The 15,516-nt window shown below is 40.1% G+C and overlaps 1 protein-coding gene across 1 annotated transcript; it reads left to right on the top strand.

Moving 5' to 3' along the window:
* Window positions 1–1,575: 1,575 nt before the first annotated feature.
* On the top strand, window positions 1,576–15,095 carry ovch2 (ovochymase 2). Its single transcript, XM_085358717.1, has 16 exons — window positions 1,576–1,675; window positions 1,793–1,890; window positions 2,769–2,866; window positions 2,968–3,140; window positions 4,106–4,201; window positions 4,286–4,464; window positions 4,626–4,827; window positions 6,304–6,336; window positions 6,427–6,517; window positions 7,009–7,142; window positions 8,611–8,754; window positions 9,119–9,243; window positions 9,334–9,427; window positions 9,506–9,637; window positions 10,961–11,020; window positions 14,953–15,095. Exons 1-16 carry the CDS (start codon window positions 1,576–1,578, stop codon window positions 15,093–15,095), a joined length of 1,902 nt encoding a protein of 633 aa, XP_085214843.1.
* The last annotated feature ends 421 nt before the right edge of the window (window positions 15,096–15,516 follow it).

The following is a 15,516-nucleotide window of genomic DNA, read 5'->3' as shown; positions in this document are numbered from 1 at the left end:
CGATTCTTCTGATTTTTCAGATACAACAGATCTAACTAATCGGATCACTGAATTTGGCAACAAGCGAGCTCGTACCTCAAATCGCACAGCGGTAGAGATTACACAGCGAGATGGAAATAGTAACCTCAGACACAACAAAACAGGATGTTGCTTGATGTTGACATAATTTTATTTTTACAGTGCATTTGGTGTGTGTACACATTACACAACGAGGTCAGATATGGAAGATTCAACATGTTATGTCATTTTTTCATCACACATACGATGTGTAACGGCCTTTAGAATGATCAAAACTTGCAAAATGGATTTAATGTTTTATTCAGTATAAGTAATTTACTACATCAATAAACTCACTCTGTAGAAACCACAATTCTTTTTGCAACCACAGACATCAACCTCTGGTGGAGTTCAAAGAGATGCAGCTTTAATGCACTTACGCTTCACTTTAGGATCTGAGAATTAAGTGGATCTTTTATGCAGTCTGTGCTTTATATGGTCAGCAAATCTGGTTACAAAGTTAGCATGAAGCTGGACTTGGTGGAGCCCAAAGCAGAGCCAGAAGAGAGGATATATAAATATATTAACCTAATAGATTATTATGCTCATACCTGCACACTCATGTCTTCCTGGCTGTTAATGAAACAATATGAGCAGCTTTTGATGAAAATCTGTTTTTACTTGTAACCCACTGGTTTTAGTTGGAACAATGTATTTCTTAAAATATCTACAGTACACTTTCCTTTTGGGAATACTCTACTGATACTGCTACTTTGCTGATATGCCACACTCGGTGTGTATCTAATTTCCACCTCTCAGAGCAGAATACTCCTCCGCACTTCTCAGTCATTTGCAAATGTAACTGGGAGAGGAAACTCTCATGTTGAGGTATTTTTTTTGTAGCACAGGTTAAGAAAAAGAGAAACGTTCTCACAGTGCTGCTTTCTGGTAAGTAAAATAACTTTTCAGCTGCCTGTTGTCGTTTTTGTTATCACAAAGTGACAAATGCGATCAGGACTTGTTATTTTTAAGCTTTTACAACACATTTCTTGACCAAGCAATACAGTAAGTGGTGTTAATCTAATATCCAATAAAGCAAACATCTCTGAAAATGAGATTTGTGTGAAATTTTAAAAATGTAAATATTTTTCTGAATGTCAGATGATTCAGAGGACTCCTTCACAGATGCTGCAGCTTTGACACTTGGAAGATTTTGTCGTTTTATTTCTCTGCTTTCCCCGTTTTCCTCCCTTTCTGGCTGCTTTTACGTCAGCACTTCTTTTCACACAGGCTGTGCGGCAGTAAGTGTGCTCTCTGTCCTTTTGTGCGTGTTTTATGACTGTTTCTCCCCCTTGAAGGCTTTACAGCTGCTGCCCTGTTTTTGAGGCACCAATAACACTCTGCACACCTCACCACAGCTGACCTTGAGATGATAAACACTTTCACCACTTTTCTCCAACTAATTTTTACTGCGACATTTGAACTCACCAATCACCATCACGGCCAGCCTTTACTGGTTTGTTTGTGAGTATACCCTCACATCACACTAGTCCTTATAAACCTTTTTGTCTGCCCAGTATGAGACCTTTTCTCCATGCTTGGGTTATGATGAGGACCACCGCCGCTCTGCTCTCTCTGTATTTTTGGGTAAACACTGACATCCATGCTGCTCAAACAGGTGAGTAATAGGATGGGTGCTGAAAAAAGGAACACACAACCTTTCATGTCTTAAAATGACACAGAGCTGAGGGAAAATGTTGTCAGTGGTCTCAAAAGTATTGATGCTTTCTGTTAGGTTCGAAATGTGGAATTTCTCAAGTGTGGAACCCGTTGGTTTCCTCTCTGAGGGTGGTAGGAGGAACTGAAGCCATGTACGGATCACACCCGTGGTTGGTCAGTTATTTAGTTCTTCTTTCAGGTTTCTCTCTTTCTTTCTTTTCTTTAGCTTAGCTGTCTGATCTGACTGCTATTTTGCTTATCTTTAAAGATGCATATCAGTGGTTAAAGTTATTGTTGAACTTTCCTTTCTTGTTCACCCCTGATGGTTATCAGCGGCCATGCAGGCTCACCACGTATTCTGTCCTCCACAAACATGACATGGTTGCTCATGCTGGTATTTCCTGAGGATCACTCAATGACAAAGAGATGGGAGTAACCTTTTACACTATGAACCAAAAAGGACAGCTCCGTGGAATTTTGTGGATAAATTGCTTCGTTGCTCAATTGCTCGGTTTAACCCCTTTAATGCCTAGTATATCATATTTGACACATACAAACTTTTGAAAGTTTTTTTTTAAAACTTCTAAATCATCCGTGTGTTTTTCCCCTAGAAAAATGTAAATAAATTACACACACAAAAATATAAAGTATGTAGCAAACAAAATACGAATTGAAACTTGTTTCTTTTTTTTAATTATCAAAAGGTTCAATAAATGCTTCACTTTCAAAAATATATATATTTCTCTGGTTATTATTTAATGTTTCAGGCTTTAAAGGGTTGCTATTTAAAAAAAAAAAAACAACCTTATTCAGCACCGCAGTCCTGCAATATGAGAGACTGCAACTTTGCTCATCATTTTAAACATTTAAACTTCACACATCTGCTGCATTTTACATGAATCTTGCATTCATGGGTCTGCATGAAAAAAGTGTCATTTTTAAGGCTGGCATAGCAAACACAAAGAAAAGGGTAAACCAGCCTTTTCTTTTAGTGACAAACTGACTCATGCTGTTGGCTCTGCTTAATCTTCTTATGGATCGTCTGTCCTCAGGTTTCCCTCCAGAACAGGGGCTCTCATTTCTGTGGAGGATCCATCTTGAGTGACTGCTGGATAATGACTGCTGCACACTGCTTCACATCTTTGTCAAAGTATAAAGCGTTATGTCGCTGACACGACTTATAATTGAGCAGAATTGAATTAACATTTTATCTAACGGGAATAAATGATAAGCTTTGAATGTTCTCTCTAGAGAGTTTCTCAGTGGTGTGAGAGTCCTTGTTGGAGAGTTTGACCAGAGAGTACACGATGAGGAGGAGCAAGTCTTTCTGGTCAAGTCTGTCTCAGTCCATGAAAAGTACAACCCTGCTCTGCCGATGAACTATGACATAGCTCTCATAGAGCTGAACCAACGCATCCAGATGGGCAAGTTTTCTGTTCGCATTGGTTCAAAATCAAATAACGTGTCATACTGATCACTGTGTTCGACTCAGAGACTCAAACAAGTGCCTTAAACCTGCATTTTGGGTCATATTGAGTAAAAAAATCAAGTCTACTGTGTGAATTCCAGTCCAGTTCCGCTCATTTGCCGATGATTTGCAATTGAGTCGATCAGCATGTTTTCTCAGATCCACACCTCATCTGTCACATCTGGTTTCAAGACATCAATATGGTAAAGGAGAAAATGTTATTACAGAAAGCTATGTGGCTACAAATGGAGCAAATCAACTATAAAAATAGAATTATATCTTTTGTATCAACTCTTTCTATCAAATTTAAAAAAAAAACAAACCAATTTCTTCTGGATTATTTCACAAGAACCAGGTATCTGAATCTAGGTGGGAGGTCTCTGTTACATTAGAAGTTTTCTGACAGCACTGAATTTTTAAGTTTGAAATGCTGGGATGGTGTGGCTACATGGTGCATGGTTAACACATTCACTTAACATGTGACTACTCGTTGTTTGAGACAAATTCCTCAAGAGTTGTGAGGAAGATCGTCCGACCAATCAGATATGCAGATTTGCTGCGGTGACCCTTTGCAAAGAAGGGAGCAGCAGACTGAAGGTCAGTGCAGTTTTAACATGTAATGGCTCTAAGATGTTCCTTCAGATCCTCAGAGCACAGTGATGTGTATGCAGTCTGCATGCTTGCTTGAAGCATCATAGCTCGTCACAGGACACACATAGCTCACATGCAAGCAAGTACAACTTACAGATTCTTTGTCAGGTTCAACAATGACAAAAGTCACACAAGGACACTGCTGAGAATAACATTCAAGCATGATGCAATGATGTGAAAACAGAAACAAGGAATGTTGTGTTTCTGTTGTGTTTTGTACTTTCGGGCCACCATGGTTTTTAATTTGACCTGATGTGACTTTTTCAACAGGAGCTCGTGTCCAGCCGATATGTCTGCCTTTACCTAATGACAATATCCTTCCTCAGACCGCTTGCATGACGGCTGGATGGGGGAGGATAAAGGAACGTATGTCGTTTTTCTGACTTTTAAATATTGTTAAATTAGACTGGAGCTTTTTAATCTATTCCAATCTATGTAACTGTTTCTTAGGGGGTCATCTTCCTATGGTTCTGAGAGAGGTGCATTTGGATTTGGTTGACCGAGCCAAATGTAAATATGTCCTCCAAACTCTTAAAGGTTCTATGATGAACCAGAGACTCGTCCGGCCTCAGCCGAGCATGACAGTTCTGTGTGCCGGCCCAGAGACAGGAAGGAGGGATGCCTGTCAGGTATTAAAAATCTTTTCATTATCTATAACTTCAGATTTTTTCTCCATCCTCACAGATGCTCCATTTACAGCACAATTCAGTGCCGTAAATCAGTCATTCTATCCCACTGAGCTTTAAATAATTGACTCATCCCTTGACCCACGACTTCATCCTCTGTCCAGGGAGACTCAGGAGGTCCTTTGGTGTGTCCAGCAGGGTCAGAAGGTCATCGCTGGGTGGCGCTGGGCGTGACTTCCTGGGGTAAAGGATGTGGTAGGAGCTGGGGAAACAACAGCAGCCGCCCCCCTTCCAAACGAGGTTCTCCGGGGATTTTCACTGACGTCAGGCTGCTGCTGCCTTGGATCAAGCGTAAATTGAGAGAGGGTAGGTTTTGATACAGCATATACAGCATATTTGCTTCTAAAGAGTGTGATAGACATGGTGTGTCACATGATAACCATATATGGAGGTAGTACAGTGCTGCTACAAAGTGGCTATTACACCCTGAGATCCATCTGATAACATCTGAATGTCACTTTGTAGTTTAGTCAGGGACAAACTTAAAAAGTAGCTAAAGCTTGTAGAAACATATTGCAGTAAATATGCCTCCACCCACATATCAAGGTGGTGAGAAACCTGTTTTCCTAACCTTTAAAGTGCTGCTTGACCATCAAAATGTGATGTAACAGACAGGAATGTAAACAATGTCTGTTTGTTGAAATATCAGGAGATGAAGGTAAAGATTCTTTGTTTCCTCATCAGCAATCGATTCAAATATGTTCTTAAAAAACAGACCTTCATGACGTAATATACAAACACACTTGCCTTTGTGACATTCCTTTAACTAATCGCCCAGCTTTCTAAGTGTTGTGAGTACAGTACTGTGAAAAAGCATTGAGTCACCTTTCCTTTCTTTATACTTTGCTTCCAAGGAGCCCGACTTACTTGTAACTGTTTTTAAAGAGCAGTCTTAATAGCTGTCCCGGCTCTCTGAAGACCTTTCCAAGTCTTCCTTTTATACAGTGACTTCTTTGTCACTCATTTTCATTCCGGCCCTCGTATCGGACCCTTATCAGAGCAGTGCTTCTTTCCTCTGAAGAAAACCACTTAACACTGTCTAAACACAACAGATAACTCAAATAAACAATAAACAAAAGTTAAGATGTATGTGATACTTTGTTACTACTGTTTGTCACAAAAATGTCTCATTTCTTGCCTTTCTGTAGTTGGATCTATGAAAACAATAACATATTATTCCTATTTTCCAAGCAGAATATGAAGAAATGAGGGTTTCCTCAGGACTTTTGTACAGTAGACGCATAGCATCTTGTATGTGTCATCCCTGTATGATGACGTTAGCTTTCACACAGTGTGTGATGCACAAACATGAGCAGCAGATTGTTGTCTGCAGTTCATTTAGCAGCTGCTGCTGTTATTAATATTTAACGTGATAAAATTTAAAGCTGTTGCTTCTCCATATGGGGCCACTTTGTGGATCCCAACAAAGACAACTTTTGAGGCTGAGCTTTATCAAAGCATGCTGGACTTAATCTGATGCTGTCATCATGGTTAGAACAGATTTTTATTATTATTTTTATGAGAAGAAAAGGTTACAAAAACCACGTCTGTAGGCATTTTTGAATTGTTTAAACTCAGCAGTGTCATTCTGAAAATTAGGAGAAAAAACATTTTGTATTGAATAAATAAATGAACTAATTAGAACATTTTAGATTACGTTAATCTGCGGTTTAACTCTGTGGATTTTTGTCCACAGTTCCTCCAGAAACAAATATTCTGATGACAGATGAAGTTCTTCCATCTATATTTATGTTCTCTCTTTCATCTTTCTACTTCTTTCAGCTGAGCACCAGCAGCAGACAACGGTTTCATCAAGTGAGTTGTCTTTCCACTCATTACACCAACTCTTGTTCATCTATATTTCATAATGTGCTCATGCTTCTTTGATGTTTGCGTGTGTCTCAGGACTCTGCAGTGTGAGAGATGGGCCTGTGTCTGACATTAACGGGGTAATCAAAAATCCCAGGCTCCATGGCGATCGCTATGACAACAACCAGTGAGTGACACTTCAGAGAAGAACTAAGCGGCGGTGCTAACTGCCTGCTCAGTCAGAATCAGTGTAGTCAAGAGAACACTGTAAATCCATCTGTAGTGATTTATATTTGAGGCCATTTACGTGCATAAATTTAAAAGATGGCAGAGAGAGCAACAACCAGTCCATGCAACAGATGCGATATCAATTGATTTCGATGCAGACTGAATGGACAAGCTGGGGTGGAGGTGGGTTATGAGGTGGCTTACAGATGTGCAGCCTAAAGCAAATGAATCAGATGTGCTGATATGAGCAGTCACTGAGATCAGCCGATGTGCCAGAAGCTGCCTGAGCTAACGCCATGCTTAATAAGATAACTGGCAATCAATATTTCCTATAATTCTGTGAGGATGAGAAACTCTAAAAAACTAACATTTGACTTTTAGCTCAGGATTATATGGATGTAAAGAAGGGAAATACAGTGCCCTGGTTAAACTGTTCATGCCTTCCCACAGGTTGTGTTTGTGGAGCATCAGCGTTCCTCCAGGTTATAGTATTCTGCTGGAGTTCGATCTTTTTGACTTGGAGAACGACTCGTACTGTCGGTATGATCGACTCACTGTTTCAGTAGGAAGCCATCGGCCTGTTGGTGAGTTTCAAACACCTTCATTTCAGCTTACAGTGCACTGACTCACAATCATTTCCTGGCTAACCTCAACAATAACAACTAGTTTGTATGTTGTGGGAATCGCAGAGTCTCACAATACTATCATTATATGTAGTCTATTGTAGTAATGTAATGAAAAATATCAATATATGTGCAACTGAAAAAGAAAAAGCCAGTTATTGAGCTTCTGTTCAGTTCACCTTCATTCATTTAATACGAGCAACCATGGGGGTCATGAAGTAATGACTCTCCTAACTCTTTCCCACTTGGAGCCCGATTGGAGGAGTTGTGAAATGTCATCTTTATGGGTGAAAGAATTCAGATACTGTAAGGGAAAGGAATCCAAATACACCAGCTTATACTGTACTAAAGATGCATCAGAGCCAGCCTGGACCTCTGGGGATGGCTGTGTTAAAGGACATGTGAAACATTTCTAAAAAATACATTCTTATATATCACGTCTTTGAAATGAGAAGTAATATTTCTGATATGTCTGGGCTTCATGCAGAAGTGCCCACAATGGCAACCTCAAACCGCGATGTTAAAATACCTTTAGAAAACATGTTGGTGAACAAAATAATGTGGTCTCCCCTTTTGTAACAACTCTGTTTTTACACCTCATCCATTTGGATGCAGGTGAGGCTTAAAATTAGAAGCGCAGCCACACTGAGTGACATGTGATGACACATGCAGCTGTAGCTCATGGCTCTCTGCTGGGCTTCAGTTTCACTAAGTCACTTATTGGATTTTTTTTTTTTTTTAAATTATCTTCCAAATAACATGACCTGCTATTTGGCACAGACCTAAGAAAATTGTGCGTCTGTTCTGGTAAGTTAGCCTGTTACAAATACTAAGTAGCAGATGTGGATGTTGCACCCATTGCCAGTAGGAGCTGACTCCACCCTCTCCGCTTCAAATGTGGTCACTTGTGGCTTAAAAAGAAGTGAATATGGTTGCTAAACCACTATGAGGCTTCAAACAGAGCCCACCAACCCAGTGATTGGTATTGTGGAGGCTATGCCCATCTTTTATATACAGGGTATGTTCCTATTGCCAGTTCAAATAATTTACAAATGGCTGTAAGAGGTAGCAGTTTTTCTGTGTCTTGGCTGTGAGTTAAACTGTGCCGGGGTCAGGATGTGGTTGGCCTACATAATATATCTTATCCTAAACAGCTTGGCTGAAAACATGAAGCTTCCCACAGCTTTGACGGTGTATCTAATTCTTTCTTTCACATGAATTGATGAATGTAGGATTAGGATTTTCTGTAGGATTTTTTTTGATGACCATGCAGCTAAATGTTGCTGGTAAGCACAGGTTTAGTCTTTGCAAAACACTGAATGACACCCCGAATGCACACACTGACAACGAGAGAATCTTGTTCATGGAATACATATCAAGAAAAGTGTGTGTAAATATCTAAACGTCTTCATGTGCCTCTGTGTTTCAGGGATATTCTGTGGAAGTGTGCTGCCCGGCCCAGTTCTTCTAAATAATTCCCACAATGCCACACTTCTCTTTTCCTCTGATGTTAGCAGAGCAGGAAGTGGCTTTGTAATTAGGCACCATGCGGTCAAAGGACACTCTCATCCTGGTGGGAAATACAACATACACTGCAAACATACACGAGCGCATTGTGCAATCCAGATTATACACTATACAGCTGGCAGAGTGATGCACGCACTGCGTACTCAGCTCATACACAATTTTAGCTTCTGCTGTGTCTGTGGGTTGTGGTTTTTGTAACAAACAGCAAATTATGCAGGTGGATGCTGCTTGAGACACCAACAGGCTAACTGAGGACTCTAAAAAATACACACACGCTCTAGGTTTAGAAACAGCACATTTGTGCATTTGTGTGCAGATGAGTGTTTTTAAATGTTTTAAACTGAACTGTCTAATGTAAGCGTGCGTGTGTGTGTGTGTGTGTGTGTGTGTGTGTATGTGTGCGCACTCAGGATGTGGAACACTTGTTCTGGTTGACGATAAGGCTTCTATACACAGTCCAAATCACCCACAAGCCTACAGTAATGACTGTGTCCTCCACTGGGTAATCCATGCTCCTCTGGGTCATGTGGTTAAGGTGAGCTGCACAACTTACCTACCTGGTATTCTTCTTAAGGTATTATTAGGACATGTGTGATTAGAAGCTGGTTGATTTCTATATTTTCAGCTGGAGTTTACTGATTTTGACCTGGAGGAGTCGGAGAGATGCTTGTATGATTCCCTCACTGTCCTGGGAGATGTTGAAGGAACAGAGGAGATTGGTAGGATGGATACATCAAATCAGAATTCATCTTTTTATACCTGTATCACTCAGTATCTTGTTGCATTTCTTTGTTTAGCCTTGCTGTGTGGCGGCAGTATCCCTCCTCCTGTCCTTTCCTACCACAGCACCATGGTGCTTCGGTTTACGTCGGACAGCAGCATCGCTCGTAGGGGTTTCAGGGCTACACTGACATTCATCAGCATTACAGGTACCCCACTGCACGTGTGTTTCCCACCACTGAGTAACTACTAACATACCAAAGGTCTAGCGATATGGGTTTAGTGGATTAGTGATGGGTTACATGTAGCCGGCCCGCAGACCATATCAGTGCCCCATCTTATTTCCCTGTAAAAGTAAAAGATGTTATGAACTCTGTCCCACTGGAGGCCACTCCACTTACATGTGCAGACTAACATGTTACAGTTATTGTCTGTGAATATGATTTTTTCCTTCATTCAGTAATATGAGTCTATTAGTAAATAGTAATACCAATGATTGTAAGCCAGCCCAATAATCTGTTGTCTTTACAAAATTTGTGGAGCTTTGTTTAATTTAATACTTTAAATGTTGTGTAATTATCTTCATCTACCGTATCCTAGTGAGCATGAGCCTCTGAAAAATGCTGGCCAACAAGAATAAACAAACCTTTACTTTTAAAACAATATATATCACACGTTCCCTTATATTCTTTTATGCCTGCACACTTGAGTTGATGATGGCTGCACTTAAAAATTACCTTTCATTAAATCCAAGTCTGGCAGGTCAGCTGATGAGCTCAGTGCCATCTCCCACCCTTTCATTACACATGAAACTTTATCAGTTGTTATATTTCTCGTCTGTTCGGTGCTCGAGTCCTGTTGCCCTGCTCTCTGACGTCTCAGGCCAAGAGTAGAGCCATGTCCCCAAATACAAATATCAAAATTACAAATTGGAGACATTATTTTCTAACTATGGTGTTCCAAATGTAACTGGAATGAAGTTTCATGACTGTGTGAAGGCAGGAATTGTGGACCCAAGAGCAAACTTGTGGAGGCAAAAGTGAACTTAAAACTACTCAGCTTTACTGCTCGACAGCAGGCAAAACAGAAAACTGGCAAAGTAACTAAACTAAACAAGCAAACAGGCGGGCAGACAAAACGCACAGTGGGGAATGACGCGACAACGAGCAGGGAGAGACGCAGACACTAAATACAAGAAGTGAACAGGACTGAGAGGAAACAGCTGGGAGACAGGGCTGACACTCATTACACAGACGAGAAGGAGGAACACAGACCTTCAAAGTAAAACAGGAAACTCAACACATATGCAGAGACAGACTCAGAACAGGAACAGAGGGAGTACAGAACCGAAACCTACCAAACAGCAAATCTTAACAAAAGACATAACCAGAATAAACGAGAACAAAAGTTAATATAAACAAACACAAAACACAGAGTCATCAGACTCAGGACATAAAGTTAAAAAGTAAAACCTATAAAGGTAATAACTACCCATGAAAGTATGATACAAATCTTGTTGCATTTTTCTGCAGACCTTCAGAACCAAAAGAGGACAGATGTTGAGGATCTGCCAGATGTTTTGACAACTTTTGGTTGGTGCTTTGCTCTTTTTTTTTTTTGTCTTTAATGTGTTTTTTCTTTGTTAAATAAGAAATAAGGAACAGTGACAGTGGCCGGTCTGTCCGTGCTGCTCAGGAGTTCCTGAGCAAGGCATTAAATATTGAGCTGCTGCAGTGGAGCTGCTCGCTGGTCAGGAGTGGAATGAGTGAATAAATGAGTGAATGAATTAATGAATGAATGGTATTTGCCAACTCCAAGTGTTGAGCTTATCCACCGGTGGTGTTATGGGCCCAGCAAAGCTGTGTCATTGGCATTTAGAATGGCAGTAAGACATTTAACACTGGCGTCACCGCTTACAATGTGAGAAACAACAGTTTGTATAAAGCAGGCTGATGAACACATTTCCAAAAGACTGTTCAGCTTTATATGTTATCTGTTTCATGAATTTGTCAAACACAGTATTACTTTTTTTCAAACAGTCTTCTTGTAGGGCCGAGATAACTGAACTATTTTTTAAATCTTTGTAACAGATGATATTGTTTCATGAATTCCCTCCTTTGTTTTTGTCATGGTATTTTCCGAGAAATACTCTGTAAAAACTAAATATCTGAGTGCAAGCTGTTCCAAAAATGATACAGAAATGGCTTTCAGTTTCTGACTGAGTTCATACCCTGTAGAGCTCTGAGGGTTTCCTGTGAGCTGCTGTTAAAGAGCATTAGACCTTTGGCATTACTACTAGTATGTGGGTGCAACATATCAGTTTTCAGAATCAAATCCACTAGTCTTGATGTAATGCGTCCTCTGAGAAGAGACACGTGCATTCATCACATACAGTATATGCTAGTCATTTAGTCGAGCTTACCATGTTTAATGACTCTACTGTGCACTGCAGAGAGACAGAGTCCCTTGGCAGGCTGCCCCTCATGACAACAGCACCTGAGAAACAGGTAGTTCCACCTGTGTCTGTGTGTGCATGCGTGTGTGCGTGCGTGTGTGTGTGCGTGTGTGTGCGTGTGTGTGTGTGGTTCCACCTTCACCTCTCTCACTGTCTCACTTCTCAGTGTTTTTTTTAATCCTTTGAATTGGGATTCAGATCTGTTATGACCTTTTATTTTAATTGAAAACATTTTGTAATTTTTTTCTGATCTGTTCTGTTTTTCATCAGCTCTCTGTCTAAACCTGTTAGTTGTCTTTGCATGTCTGCCGGGTTAACCGCCAACCACACCCAGTACCTGTGAGACCATGGTGTTGCTTTGCTGTTGCTTTTTCCCAACTGAACCTCATCTTCCCAGTTCTGAGAAAGTAGAAGCTCCACCCCGTTTCAAAGACTTTGATTAAATGAAATGACTCAGGATGAATGTAGGTGGCAGGTGTGTTTGAATGTTTGACGGTTTTCAACGATGCACATGAAGCAAGAAGTAAAAACTGGTCAGTCACATTTTCAGGTTTTAGCCTCTAAAATTTTATGAAATTTATATTTTCTGTGATTTACCATCACTTCTCAAAGCATGTTGTTTATTTAATGATGTCAGGACTGAAGCCCGACTACTATTGGATGGAGATCTGGCGGCTGTTGAGGCCAGTTTGATGCTAGTTTGATTTGTCATGTTCAAGAAACCAGTTTGAGCTCATTTAAGCTTCTGACATGTTATTGTTGGACGTCCTCATCAGAAGATGGTCACACTTTGGTCATAAAGGGATGGACACGGTCAGCAGCAATGCTCGGGTAGGCTGTGGAGTTTGAACGACACTCAGTTGGTACCAAGGGTCCCTCGCACTATTACACCACCACCAACGTGAACTGTTGATACAGTTTGCAGGTGGATCAATGTTTCCACATTTTTATGCCAAATTCTGATGCAAACAGCCAAACGTTGCAGCAGAAATCGATACTCATCAGACCAGTGAAAGTTTTTCTTTTATTACAATCTTGTATTGTCTAGATTTGGTGAGCTTGTGTTAATTATAGCCTCAGTTTCCTTTTCTTAGTTAGGTACAGGAGAGGTACCAGGTGGTCTTCTGCTGCTGCAGCCCATCTGCTTCAAAGTTTGTGTTCAGAAGTGCTCTTCTGCATGCCTTGGTTGTAACAAGTGGTTATTTGAGCTATCATCAATACATCATTTTAGCTGAGAGAACTCCCACTCGCTGGATTTTTACTTTGTTCCTGTATTTTTCAGACTATCCTGTGTAAACCCTACAGATGATTATGTCAGAAAATCCCAGTAGGTCAGCAGTTTGTGAAATACTCAGACCAGCCAGTCTGGAATCACCAGCTGTGCCACATTCAGACTCACTTGAATCACCTCTCTTCCCCATTCTGATGCTCAGTTTGTGCTTCAGCAGGTCGTCTTGATCACGTCTATATGCCTAAATGCATTTAGTGATTGGCTGATTAGATATTTGTGTTGATGTGCAGCTGACCTAACAAAATGAGGGGCGGGTGTATATTTTACCAAAAAAAAGGTCATAGCTATTTGTCTTTCAATCACAAATCCATTAATTACATTAAGAAAATTAGACCGGTTCAGGGCTTTCTCTTTTACCAGGCTGTCTGGGTGCTTGTAAACACAACAGGCGCTGGGCAGAGATAAACATCACATGATGCAACAGCACACCACTGTTATGGCCTCATAGCCTCCCTGTTTCCCCCAAAGATTATTTTTAGATTCATTTCACAATATTTAACTGATTTGATATTAAAAGAGGGTGATGAGTAACCTGCAGTGATAACCTGCAGTGATAGCGTTTGACTTTAAAATGTTAAGCATTTGAGATGCATCTTTTGGTTTTCATGCTTCTCTTTGTGCTGCTTTGTGTTTTATATATATATTTTCACATGCTGAGTATTGAGAGTACCTAAAATATTTTTAGTTAACCCATCATCAACCATCGTCCTCAACAGGAAGCATGAAAAGGATTCACGTGATCAGCGAATCAAACTTTTTTTCTAGACACAAGTCTTGGTTCAGACCGCCTGACTGAGGCGGCTGTGCAAATGTGTGGGTACGGAGCGCCCTCTAGTGATATTTTATGGGTACTGAAGGTAAAGCAGTTTTAAAAAAAGTTGCTGTTGCTAAATACCATTTCTGATTCGGCATTTGCCATTTAAATTGCTTTAATATTTGCAAATGTAAAAAAACAAAACAAAAAAAAACATCTCTAGTACTTTTTTATTTTCTGTGCACACAGGCGCAGTTTTCAGGAAACGTGCAGATCATCTCAAACAAACCCGTTTTGCTGGCGTTTCTTGATAACTGTGAAGGTTATTATCCTCCTTGGTATATACTGTAAAATAAGCTGCAGTGAGTCAAGCTTTTATTAGTGATTATTATCAGGTGTTAGCCAAAACTTTTTTTAAGACATGAACACAACTGATACAACAAGAGTTATATCAGTTCCATTTCAAAATATAATGCACAGATTTATTAATGCAGGATCTATTGTTTAGACGAGGGGTGTCAAACATGAGGCTCCTGAATCAAAGACTCCAATCCAGCCCGAAGGGTGGCTTTGGAAAATGTGAGTTAGGACTTTTAACTGTATTTTCACAACAATTTTACAAGTTTAACAGCGTTTCCTATTGATAACGATCTCGTCATGGCCATTCACAATACACCAGAGTAATTAAACAATAGATTTGTGTAATTTTACACATTTTCTTCTTACAAATTAGGCCCAGAGTCATGCTGACAGATTTCTTTCATTTATTACTGCACTGTTTCATTATCTATAGAAAAACTGAGACATAATGTCAAAATTGTGTTTCTGTGTCTCAGAAACTGAATGTGTAGTTTAACTTCTTGACAGTGATGGAAACTCGAGTCCAAAATTGGAGTAAAATGGTTTGACATTCCAGGCTTAGTTATATTCATGTAGTATTTTGCTTTCACATTATCCCACAATTACATAATGAGATTACGACTGGTTCACATAAATCTTTTTTAATTTAACATCTGTGTTGCAGAACTAGTTGTGCAGCAGTACAGAACCAGAGCCCTGCCTCACCGGGCCGATGTGGACCATGACGCCTCAGAGGATGTTACCTTAAATGTGGACCGGAGTGTAGATGAAGATTACAGTAGGGAATCATCAGAGCTGGCACAGTAACCTGCAGGAAGGAGGCTACCTGTTAAATTCTGCTGTCTTTAAGTCTGCTGCTGCTGCTTGGGAATGCAAAAACGGGAGTTTTCAATCGCTTGTCTGTTACTTGTTGCTGTTTCCTAGAATGTTTGCTCTCCAGTTTTCAACATACTGATAGTTCAAGAACCACACTGGTAGTTTAGTTTAGTCATTTTTGTTACAGAAACCTCAGGATATTCCTCGCACCATTTTGTCATCTTGCTATTTTCTTACCCTGAAGTTATGTTCAAGTATTAAAGACTGTATTAAAAATCTGCCTCATAATTTTTTGCAACGATTTGGTCAACATTTGTTGCTTTTAAATCATTTGACTTGACACAGAGACACAGAGTGCATTATTCTACCCCGTGCTATGTTTTTATCAGTGTTGGTGACTGTGACTAAACAA

The sequence above is a fragment of the Diplotaxodon limnothrissa genome, linkage group LG7 (genome assembly GCF_057381915.1).
Source record: "Diplotaxodon limnothrissa isolate DT_005_m linkage group LG7, D_limnothrissa_male_GT1.1, whole genome shotgun sequence".
Classification (NCBI taxonomy): Eukaryota; Metazoa; Chordata; class Actinopteri; order Cichliformes; family Cichlidae; genus Diplotaxodon; species Diplotaxodon limnothrissa.
Note: the sequence above shows the minus strand (reverse complement) of the source record. Positions and strands in the feature narration are given on the sequence as shown.

What these genes read in the sequence shown, in the direction of transcription:
- ovch2 (XM_085358717.1), top strand. Translation starts at nt 1,576, where the DNA reads ATGAGACCTTTTCTCCATGCTTGGGTTATGATGAGGACCACCGCCGCT. An exon ending in TGAAGGAACAGAGGAGATTG is followed by an intron (nt 9,428 to 9,505) that starts GTAGGATGGATA and finishes TTCTTTGTTTAG; the next exon opens with CCTTGCTGTGTGGCGGCAGT. An exon ending in GACATTCATCAGCATTACAG is followed by an intron (nt 9,638 to 10,960) that starts GTACCCCACTGC and finishes ATTTTTCTGCAG; the next exon opens with ACCTTCAGAACCAAAAGAGG.